General features: G+C 46.5%; 1 protein-coding gene across 1 annotated transcript in view; it reads right to left on the bottom strand.

The window, feature by feature from the left end:
• cep112 (centrosomal protein 112) overlaps window positions 1-12,381 on the bottom strand; it is a 177,268-nt gene that overhangs the window by 150,339 nt on the left and 14,548 nt on the right. The window contains exons 7-8 of the mRNA XM_038986120.1: window positions 10,327-10,374; window positions 10,142-10,216 (exon numbers count right to left, since the gene is read on the bottom strand). Coding sequence (XP_038842048.1) covers window positions 10,142-10,216; window positions 10,327-10,374 — 123 coding nt within the window. The remainder of the gene's footprint in view (window positions 1-10,141; window positions 10,217-10,326; window positions 10,375-12,381) is intronic.

The raw sequence follows: 12,381 nt of genomic DNA, 5'->3' as shown, positions 1-12,381 counted from the left end.
GACAAAACAGATGGCACTGTGATAAACTGCATCCAATTTGTTGAGTAGAGTGTTGGAGGCTATTTTATAGATGACATCGCCAAAGTCGAGGATCGGTAGGATGGTCAGTTTTACGAGGGTATGTTTGGCAGCATAAATGAAGCATATTTCGTTTTGTTACGAAATAGGAAGCCGATTCTAGATTTAATTTTGGATTGGAGATGCTTAATGTGAATCTGGAAGGAGAGTTTACAGTCTAGCCAGACACCTAGGTATGTATAGTTGTCCACATATTCTAAGTCAGAACCGTCCAGACTAGTGATGCTGGACGGGCGGGCAGGTGCGGGCAGTGATCGGTTGAAGAGCATGCACTTAGTTTTACTTGCATTTAAGAGCAGTTGGAGGCCACGGAAGGAGAGTTGTATGGCATTGAAGCTCGTCTGGAGGTTAGTTAACAGTGTCCAAAGAAGGGCCAGAAGTATACAGAATGGTGTCGTCTGCGTAGAGGTGGATCAAAGAATCACCAGCAGCAAGAGCGACATCATTGATGTATACAGAGAAGAGAGTCGGCCCGAGAATTGAACCCTGTGGCACCCCCATAGAGACTGTAAGAGGTCCGGACAACAGGCCCTCCGATTTGACACACTGAACTCTATCAGAGAAGTAGTTGGTGAACCAGGCGAGGCAATCATTTGAGAAACCAAGGCTGTTGAGTCTGCCAATAAGAATGTGGTGATTGACAGATATGAAAGCCAGTAATGTCTCTTATTGATGGCGGTTATGATATCGTTTAGGACCTTGAGCATGGCTGAGGTGCACCCATGACCAGCTCAGAAACCAGATTGCATAGCGGAGAAGGTACGGTGGGATTCGAAAATGTCGGTAATCTGTTTGTTGACTTGGCTTTCGAAGACCTTAGAAAGGCAGGGTAGGATAGATATAGGTCCGTAGCAATTTGGGTCAAGAGTGTCTCCTCCTTTGAAGAGGGGGATGACCGCGGCAGCTTTCCAATCATTGGGAATCTCAGACGATACGAAAGAGAGGTTGAACAGGCTAGTAATTGGGGTTGCAACAATTTCGGCAGATAGTTTTAGAAAGAGAGGGTCCAGATTGTCTAGCCCGGCTGATTTGTAGGGGTCCAGGTTTTGCAGTTCTTTAAGAACATCAGCTATCTGGATTTGGGTGAAGGAGAAATGGGGGAGGCTTGGGCGAGTTGCTGTGGGGAGTGCAGGGCTGTTGACCGGGGTAGGGCTAGCCAGGTGGAAAGCATGGCCAGCCATAGAAAAATGCTTATTGAAATTCTCAATTATAGTGGATTTATCGGTGGTGACAGTGTTTCCTAGCCTCAGTGCAGTGGGCAGCTGGGAGGAGGCAGCTGCTCTTATTGTCCATGGACTTTACAGTGTCCCAAAACTTTTTTGAGCCACAGGATGTTTTTGTGCTGGTCAAGGGCAGTCAGGTCTGGAGAGAACCAAGGGCTATATCTGTTCCTGGTTCTAATTTTTTTGAAAGGGGCATGCTTATTTAAGATGGTGAGGAAGGCACTTTTAAAGAATGACCAGGCATCCTCCACTGACGGGATGAGGTCAATCTCCTTCCAGGATACCCGGGCCAGGTCGATTAGGAAGGCCTGCTCGCTGAAGTGTTTTAGGGAGCGTTTGATAGTGATGAGGGGTGGTCGTTTCACCGCAGACCCGTTACGGATGCAGGCAATGAGGCAGTGATCGCTGAGATCTTGGTTGAAAACAGCAGAGGTGTATTTGGAGGGCAAGTTGGTTAGGATGATATCTATGAGGGTGCCCGTGTTTACTGATTTGGGGTTGTATCTGGTGAGTTCATTGATAATTTGTGTGAGATTGAGGGCATCAAGCTTAGATTGTAGGATGGCCGGGGTGTTAAGCATGTCCCAGTTTAGGTCACCTAGCAGCACGAGCTCTGAAGATAGATGGGGGGCAATCAGTTCACATATGGTGTCCAGGGCACAGCTGGGGGCAGAGGGTGGTCTATAGCAAGCGGCAACGGTGAGAGACTTGTTTCTGGAAAGGTGGATTTTTAAAAGTAGAAGCTCGAATTGTTTGGGCACAGACCTGGAAAGTATGACAGAACTCTGCAGGCTAACACCGCCCCCTTTGGCAGTTCTACCCTGTCGGAAAATGTTATAGTTAGGGATGGACATTTCTGGGGTTTTGGTGGTCTTCCTGAGCCAGGATTCAGACACGGCTAGGACATCCGGGTTGGCAGAGTGTGCAAGGGCAGTGAATAAAACAAACTTAGGGAGGAGGCTTCTAATGTTAACATGCATGAAACCAAGGCTTTTACGGTTACAGAAGACAGCAAATGACAGCGCCTGGGGAATGGGAGTGGAGCTAGGCACTGCAGGGCCTGGATTAACCTCCACATCACCAGAGGAACAGAGGAGGAGTAGGATAAGGGTACAGCTAAAGGCTAAAATAACTGGTCGTCTAGTACGTTCAGAACAGAGAGTAAAAGGAGCAGATTTCTGGGCACGGTAGAATAGATTCAAGGCATAATGTACAGACAAAGGTATGGTAGGATGTGGATACAGTGAGGGTAAACCTGTGCATAGAGTGACGATGAAAGAGATATTGTCCCTAGAAATATCATTTAAACCAGGTGATGTCACCGCATGTGTGGTAGGTGGAACTAAAACGTTAAATAAGGCGTATTGAGCAGGGCTAGAGCCTCTACAGTGAAATAAGGCAATAAATACCAACCAAAACAGCAATGGACAAGGCATATTGACGTTAGCGAGAGGCATGCGTAGCCGAGTGATCATAGGAGTCCAGTGAGTGGCTTCAGGCAGCTTGCGGGCCGGGGCTAGCAAGCTAACAGAAGGGCCTTGGAGGGACGTCGCGACGGAAGAAAGTCTGTTGTGGCCCCCTCGTGCTATTACATCGGCAGACGGATCAGCAGGGCTCCAAGTGGTAAACCAGGCCAATTGGCAGAATAGGTATAGTGGCCAAGGAATTTGTCCGGTGGGCCTCAAACTGACAGTGCTCAGTGCTCAGACTGTCCGCAATAGGCTGAGAGAGGCTGGACTGAGGGCTTGTAGGCCTGTTGTAAGGCAGGTCCTCACCAGACATCACCGGCAACAACGTCGCCTGTGGGCACAAACCCACCGTCGCTGGACCAGACAGGACTGGAAAGAAGTGCTCTTCACTGACGAGTCGTGGTTTTGTCTCATCAGAGGTGATGGTCAGATTCACGTTTATCGTCGAAGGAATGAGCGTTACACCGAGGCCTGCACTCCGGAGCGGGATCGATTTGGAGGTGGAGGGTCCGTCATGGTCTGGGGGGTGTGTCACAGCATCATCGGACTGAGCTTGTTGTCATTGCAGGAAATCAAAACACTGTGCGTTACAGGGAAGACATCCTCCTCCCTTCATGTGGTACCCTTCCTGGAGGCTCTTCCTGACATGACCCTCCAGCATGACAATGCCACCAGCCATAATGCTCGTTCTGTGTGTGATTTCCTGAAAGACAGGAATGTCAGTATTCTGCCATGGCCAGTGAAGAGCCCGGATCTCAATCCCATTGAGCAAGCCTGGGACCAGTCGGATTGGCGGGTGAGGGATTGGGCCATTCCCCCCAGAAATGTCTGGGAACTTGCAGGTGCCTTGGTGGAAGAGTGGGGTAACATCTCACAGCAAGAACTGGCAAATCTGGTGCAGTCCATGACGAGGAGATGCACTGCAGCACTTAATGCAGCTGGTGGCCACACCAGATACTGACTGTTACTTTAGATTTTCACCCCCCCTTTGTTCAGGGACACATTATTCCATTTCTGTTCGTCACATGTCTGTGGAACTTGTTCAGTTTATGTCTCAGTTGTTGAATCTTGTTATGTTCATACAAATATTTACACATGTTAAGTTTGCTGAAGATAAACACAGTTGACAGTGAGGACGTTTCTTTTTTTGCTGAGTTTATGTTTTGGAGTTGGAAAATGTGCAGTTAAAGTTAAAGCTTGGTCGCAAATAGGTCTTCGAAATGGACAATAATTAATGATTAAATGTCAGGAATTGTGAAAAACTGAGTTTAAATGCATTTGGCTAAGTTATATGTAAACTTCCGACTTCAACTGTATGTATGTATATTTCAGGGGCAGTCGCTCCATGAACAAATGCCTGGGGGTTAGACCTGAGTCATATTCATTAGGCACCAAATGGAGAGAAAAAAACTGCCTGAAACCAGGAGGGACTACCTGAACTTGCCCAATAAGAAATGTTAGTTTTCATTTTTCATGCAAAACGTTTTGCTACTGTGTCCTCTAATGAATACGACCCTGTTAGTTGTCAGACCTGTGATATAAACCTGTTGCTCTAGTAGACGTCATGCCCAAGGTTAAAACATACAGAACCCATCCGAGGCAACCAGGGGTAAGAAAACAGACGGTTTGACTGAAAAAAAGACCATAAAACAACCACTGTGAAACCAGATAAGCCCATCTACAAAAGCCAGTCAGGTTTGTTGGCAGGAGTTTCTCTGTTCCCTTTGTGGGGTTGGAGGTAAGAGGTGCAGGAAACAATTTTTCACCTCGCCCACACACACACACACGTACATACACCGATACACACACACACATTCCCAGCCCAGACAGTAAAATCCCAGTTCACCACCATTTCCTCTCTTGAAAGTCAAGTGCTTCTGAGCGCCTTTTAACTAGGCCCCATATCGCCACGCTGGGTAGTGATCTGGCCTCTATAAAACTACTGAGGGCTGGCCAGCTCTCCTCCCTGGCTCCTCAACACACATTCTGGGACTGACAGCTGACTGCTATCAACCTCCTACACACAGACACACACACTACCATAAACACACACACAATACAGCACACGCACACACAGAATAATATTCCAAGCATTAGTTCCCATTTTCAGGCTCGAAGGCCCTGCTTTCTTTCACCTCTTGATTCTCAACAAACAGCGGAGAGGAAGACTGTGACACTTGGTGCCTGACTGGGCTGAAAATGTAATTACACAAAAAGTTATGTGAACATGTGAGTCTCCTCTCCTCCAGTCAGAATGAATATCACCACATTAGTCTCCTCTCCTCCAGTCAGAATGAATATCACCACATTAGTCTCCTCCAGTAAGAATGAATATAACCACATTAGTCTCCTCTCCTCCAGTCAGAATGAATACCACATTAGTCTCCTCCAGTCAGAATGAATATCACCACATTAGTCTCCTCTCCTCCAGTCAGAATGAATATCACCACATTAGTCTCCTCTCCTCCAGTCAGAATGAATATCACCACATTAGTCTCCTCTCCTCCAGTCAGAATGAATATCACCACATTAGTCTCCTCTCCTCCAGTCAGAATGAATATCACCACATTAGTCTCCTCTCCTCCAGTCAGAATGAATATCACCACATTAGTCTCCTCTCCTCCAGTCAGAATGAATATCACCACATTAGTCTCCTCTCCTCCAGTCAGAATGAATATCACCACATTAGTCTCCTCTCCTCCAGTCAGAATGAATATCACCACATTAGTCTCCTCCAGTCAGAATGAATATCACCACATTAGTCTCCTCTCCTCCAGTCAGAATGAATATAACCACATTAGTCTCCTCTCCTCCAGTCAGAATGAATATCACCACATTAGTCTCCTCCAGTCAGAATGAATATCACCACATTAGTCTCCTCCAGTCAGAATGAATATCACCACATTAGTCTCCTCTCCTCCAGTCAGAATGAATATCACCACATTAGTCTCCTCTCCTCCAGTCAGAATGAATATCACCACATTAGTCTCCTCCAGTCAGAATGAATATCACCACATTAGTCTCCTCCAGTCAGAATGAATATCACCACATTAGTCTCCTCTCCTCCAGTCAGAATGAATATCACCACATTAGTCTCCTCTCCTCCAGTCAGAATGAATATCACCACATTAGTCTCCTCCAGTCAGAATGAATATCACCACATTAGTCTCCTCTCCTCCAGTCAGAATGAATATCACCACATTAGTCTCCTCCAGTCAGAATGAATATCACCACATTAGTCTCCTCTCCTCCAGTCAGAATGAATATCACATTAGTCTCCTCCAGTCAGAATGAATATCACCACATTAGTCTCCTCTCCTCCAGTCAGAATGAATATAACCACATTAGTCTCCTCTCCTCTAGTCAGAATGAATATCACCACATTAGTCTCCTCCAGTCAGAATGAATATAACCACTTAGTCTCCTCTCCTCCAGTCAGAATGAATATCACCACATTAGTCTCCTCCAGTCAGAATGAATATCACCACATTAGTCTCCTCTCCTCCAGTCAGAATGAAAAACCACATTAGTCTCCTCTCCTCCAGTCAGAATGAATATCACCACATTAGTCTCCTCCAGTCAGAATGAATATCACCACATTAGTCTCCTCCAGTCAGAATGAATATCACCACATTAGTCTCCTCCAGTCAGAATGAATATCACCACATTAGTCTCCTCCAGTCAGAATGAATATCACCACATTAGTCTCCTCTCCTCCAGTCAGAATTAATATCACCAAATTAGTCTCCTCTCCTCTAGTCAGAATGAATATCACCACATTAGTCTCCTCTCCTCCAGTCAGAATGAAAAACCACATTAGATGGGCTGATGAGCATTGTTGGTGGTGCCCATTGAACCACTCTCTCTCTCCCACGTTTCCTCTCTCTCTCTATTTCTCCCTCTCTGTCCCTCTCCCTTCTTGGCCAGCTCACTGAAGTTGATCTAATTGAGTACAGCATTTCTCCAGGGGGACATAAAAAGCCATGGCGATTAGAGTCAAGACATGCTCAGTTTTATATTAACAGTGTGAGTAAAGGCGGGTGGGGGACTTCAAAGCGTCCTTTCAGAATGGGCCTTTCAGCTTAAATCCACATTAGGAAAAACTGTCACCACTGGTCAGGTTTTTTTCTCTCTTAAAGGGACATTCGGAATCGTCCCTTTGGGAACAACACAAACGCAACACAAAGCGCAGCCTAGAACACAATTTTCATGCATAAGGAGATTAAACTCTTTACCAGTGACAACAGTGTGGCACTATGTTAAATTTGCTTTGAATGGGACTTAACTTGTGGTTCACAGTTTTGGGTTAATGTTATGATCTTGAACTCTTTTACTCCTTAGAATTTGGATTCACAAATTCTCACGCTATCGTCCCGTTGACATGGAATAGGAGATTGACCAGGCCTACCTCCATCACTATGGATAAAGCCTAGAAGGCCAGCATTCCAGAGTCGCCTCTTCACTGTTGATGTTGAGACTGGTGTTTTGCGGGTACTATTTAATGAAGATGCCAATTGAGGACTTCAGAGGCGTCTGTTTCTCAAACTAGACACTCTAATGTACTTGTCCTCTTGCTCAGTTGTGCACTGGGGCCTCCCACTCCTTTTTCTATTCTGGTTAGCGCCAGTTTGCGCTGTTCTGGCTTGGATTTTGCTCTGACATGCACTGTCAACTGTGTGACCGTATATAGACAGGTGTGTGCCTTTGTCTAATTAACGGAATTTACGACAGGTGGACTCCAATAAAGTTGTAGAAATATTACAAGGCTGATCAATGGAAACAGGATGCACATGAGCTCAATTTCGAGTCATAGCAAAGGGTCTGAATTCTTATGTAAATACGGTATCGTTTTTATATATTTTTATAAATGTTCAACAATTTCTAAAAACCTGGTTTGGCTTTGTCATTATGGCGTATTGTGTGTGGATTGATTATGTTTTAAAAATGTAATTCAATTTAGAATAAGGCTGTAAAGTCATTTTTGAGGAAAAGGTCAAGGGGTCTGAATACTTTCCGAATGCACTGTACATGTACAGTAGGTATGGGTAAAGTGACTATGAATAGATAATAAACAGCGAGTAGCAGCAACGTAAAAAGGGGGTCAAGCAAATAGTCTGGGTAGCCATTTGCGTAACTGTTTAGCAGTCTTATGACTTGCGGGTAGAAGCGGTTAAGGAGCCTTTTGGACCAAGACTTGGTGCTCCGGTACCGCTTGTCTGGCCCCAGTGATGTGCTGGACCGTACACGCTAGCCTCTGTTGCGCCTTGCGGTCGGATGCCGAGCAGTTTTCATACCAAGCGGTGATGAAACCAGTCAGGATGCTCTCAATGGTGTAGACATCGAATTCTTTGAGAATCTGAAGACCCATGCCAAATCTTGTCAGTCTCCTGAGGGGGAATAGGCATTGTCGTGAACGCTTCACAACTGTCTTAATGTGTTTGAACCATGATAGTTTGTTAATGATAGGATTTAGTGCCTGCAAGAAACTTGAAGCTCTCAACCAGCTCCACTACAGTCCCGTTGATGTGAATGGGGGCATGCTAGCCCCTCCTTTTCCCATAGTCCACGATCAGCTACTTTGTCTTGCAACACTGCCAGGTCTCTGACCTCCTCCCTATAGGCTGTCTCATCCTTGTCGGTTATCTGGCCTTTGCGTCGTCGGCAAACTTAATGATGGTGTTGGTATCGTGCATGGCCATGCAGTCGTGGTTGAAGGAGTACAGGAGTTGAGGGGCCCCATGTTGAGGATCAGCATATCAGATGTGTTGTTGCCTACCTTAACCACCTGGAGGCGGCCCGTCAGGAAGTCCAGGATCCAGATGCAGAGGAAGGTGTTTAGTCCCAGGGTCCTTAGCTTAGTGATGAGCATTGAGGGCACTATGGTGTTGAACTCTGAGCTGTAGTCACTGACAGAATTCTCATGTAGGTGTTCTTTTTGTCCAGGTGAGAAAGGGCAGTGTGAAGTGCAATAGAGATTGCGTCATCTGTGGAACTGTTGGGGCGGTATGCAAATTGTAGTGGGTCTAGGGTTTCTGGGATTATGGTGTTGATGTGAGCCATGACCAGCCTTTCAAAGCACTTCATGGCTACAGACGTGAGTGGTATGGGGCGGTAGTCATTTAGGAAGGTTACCTTAGTGTTCTTGGGCACAGGGACTATGGTGGTCAGCTTGAAACGTGTAGGTATTACAGACTCGGTCAGGGACAAGTTAAAAATGTCAGTGAAGACAGTTGCCAGTTGGTCAACGCATGCTCTGAGTACACATCCTGGTAATCCGTTTAGCCCTATGGTCTTGTGACTGTTGACCTGTTTAAAAGGTCTTACCTCACATCGGCTACGGAGAGCGTGATCACACAGTTGTTTGGAGCAACTGGTGCTCTCATGCATGGTTCAGTATTGCTTGCCTCGAAGCGAGCACGGAAGGCATTTAGCTCTTTTGGTAGGTTTGTGTCACTGGGCTGCTCGTGGCTGGGTTTCTCTTTGTAATCCGTAATAGTTTGGCAAGCCCTGCCACATCAGACAAGCGTCAGAGTAGTAGCAGGATTGTAGTAGGATCTTAGTCCTGTATTGACGCTTTGCCTGTTTGATGGTTCATCGGAGGCCATAGCAGGATTTCTTATAAGCCTCCGGATTAGTGTCCCGCTCCTTGAAAGGGTCAGCTTTCGCCTTTAGCTCAGTGCGGATGTTGCCTGTAATCCATGGCCTCTGGTTGGGATATGTACTTATGGTCAGAGTGGGGCCGACGTCGTCGACGCACTTATTGATGAAGCCGGTGACTGATATGGTGTACTCCTCAATGCCTTCGGCTGAATCCCGGAACATATTCCAGTCTGTGCTCTTAAAACAGTCCTGTATCTTAGCATCCGCATCATCTGACCAATTCCGTATTGAGCGAGTACTTCCTATGCTTGAGTTTTTGCTTGTAATCAGGAATCAGGAGGATAGAAATATGGTCAGATTTGCCAAATGGAGGACGAGGGAAAGTTTTGTACGCGTCTCTGTGTGTGGAGTGAAGGTGGTCTAGAGTTTTTTCCCCCTCTTGTTGCACATGTGACATGCTGGTAGAAATGAGGGAAAATGGATTTAAGCATTCCTGCATTAAAGTCCCCGGCCACTAGGAGCCCCACTTCTGGGTGAACATTCTTGTTTGCTTATGGTCTTATACAGCTCGTTAAGTGCGGTCTTAGTGCCAGCATCGGTTTGTGGTGGTAAATAGACTATTATGGAAAATATAGATGGAAACTCTCTTGGTAAAGAGCGTGAGGTACTCTACCTCAGTATTGATTGAGGTACTCAACAGGTATTGCTTTCTGGAATGGTTGATGGTTATTAGATGGTTGTCTATGGTTAGGTGGGTGTTCTAGTGCCCACCTCTTTCTCCTGTCTTGCAACTGGGGTCTGCTCATCAGTCACAGTGCTATTCTTCAGGCTGGATTTGAGGAATATCTACAGTATGGAAATAAAAGAGTGGGTAAGAAAGAGACGGGGGGAGAGAGTGAGTAAAAGGTAACACTTATCTGCCCTCAACACACATGGGAACCCTCCCTTACACTTACCGGAGACAAGGGGATAGGGTTCTCTCTCAAATACCTGGGGTTCTCAATCTGCAAGAGAATAAGAAAAGAAACAGAAAAAAAGCCCTTTACTTATTTTGCATCTCCTCCTTTTTCTCAAGACAAGGCTCCACCACAAACACATGTACACACTCACACACACACAAACGTACACACACACGTCCCTCCCTGACCTCCGCCCTCGGTTTGTCTTAAACAATACAGGACTTCAAACTTCAAAGGCCAGCACTTAACACACAGTTAGTTTCTTCCCTCAGCTCTGACTGTTTACAGAAAGGGAATACCTCGGGCCACTTCAAGGCATTGTGTGTGTTCAGCTCAGCTAGGCCCATTTCCGCTTGGCTCCTCTTTCTGCCAGTCAGCCCTTTTGTCAACCCCGTTACTCCGTAAGCTATCCATGACGCGTCTATCGGCCCGGGGACAGATGTGTATACATACTCCCTCACCAAACACGCCCGCTCTGTCCCCTTTGATTACACAGGGAATAAAAAACACAATGAGCCTAAAGACTGAAGAGACGGCTAACAGGAATGACAACTCTGACGTCAGCCCACCTTAGAGTGTGTTAAGACACAAGTGGACTGACTGACATGGCTATGGAGTAAAACCATCAATGGTTCAACTCTGTTAGGGGATTAAGCCGGGAGGAGAAACTGTACTGTAGTGAGTCGACGGAGTTCATTCTCCTTCTTCTCCGTTCCTCTTGTTGTGACTGACCTCCTTATTTCTCTATGAACTTCCCAGGCAGCTTCACACAGTGTGGAAGACAGCTGCAAGGGAGCAGGCGGGATCACAGCCTTCTGAAACAGAGACCATCTGACTTTGTAGATGACAACAAATGACAGAAAGAGAGAGGAAAGAGTTCTCCAGCTAAGCCTCAAAGGGCCAGGGAGGGGCGAAGGACGGGAGTATAGTGTGTGAGTGTTTTCTCTATGGTGTGAAGGTTCAAGTTGGTGAGCTCATTCAGTAATCCTAAATAAATGAGGCCTGTTTGACGGCCCAGAGCTGGAGACCAAACTGGTCTGAACTAAATGGCATGTCAGTAAGACAGTGGACATCCAGTATACTCCAGAATGACCAATCATTTAATACTAAACAGGCAGTGGCAAGACAAACCTCTGCCCTCTGAGCATAGAGCTGGTGCAGAGAAACAATTTTGTTTAACCTCTGACACTCAGTTCAGCAAATCAGGCTTCTAAATAAAAGTTATTATAAAGTCTTAACAACATTTTTGATTAAATATTGAAAGACGGCCCACACTTACCTCCCTCTCTGTGGAGCTGAGCGGCCCACATCCAACTCTGACCATGGGAGGCCCACATGCCAAGGCTTGCAGGGCAGGGCCAGGCCAGACATTGGTGGTGAAACATAAACTGGTGCTAGACTAAACTAAAGTGTGTGTTTGCTTGTGATGTCTGCCCAGCTGGTACTGGATCCTGTCTGTGGCATTCTCCCTGACAAGGACAGATGGATGAGGCGGCCGCAGACAGAGGAGAGAAGAGAGGAGAGAAGAGAGGAGAGCCACTCCACATCAAGGACCTACCGCTCAATCCAAACAAACACACGTTGTGTGCATCACTTCCTAACGTTGACCCAACGTTGGGCAACAGGTCTGTGAGGCAGATGGGGACAATCGACCAAAGACAGGACTATGAGGAGAAAGACTGCGGTTGTTCTGTTCTCTCCTAAAGGTGAGAGGGAGAGACATGGCTAGGTGGCTAGATGGCTCTGGGGTACAGACATTTCAAAGAGGATACCAGACAAGTTGAGACAAAGAATGACCAGGCAAGACAGAATTACATTGAGGCAGCAGAGAATGCTGCAGACAGCTGCAAGTTTCAGCCACTGCAACCAAACATCCCGCTCTTTACTCTATGCTCCACAGTGCAGAGAGCACAGCCACACAGCTTAACTCTGTCTATGTTCCACAGTGCAGAGAGCACAGCCACACAGCTTAACTCTGTCTATGTTCCACAGTGCAGAGAGCACAGCCACACAGCTTAACTCTGTCTATGTTCCACAGTGCAGAGAGCACAG

Source organism: Salvelinus namaycush, chromosome 3, assembly GCF_016432855.1.
Source record: "Salvelinus namaycush isolate Seneca chromosome 3, SaNama_1.0, whole genome shotgun sequence".
NCBI classification, from domain to species: domain Eukaryota; kingdom Metazoa; phylum Chordata; class Actinopteri; order Salmoniformes; family Salmonidae; genus Salvelinus; species Salvelinus namaycush.
The sequence above is the reverse complement of the archived record's forward strand: the minus strand, read 5'-3'. Positions and strand labels throughout refer to the sequence as shown.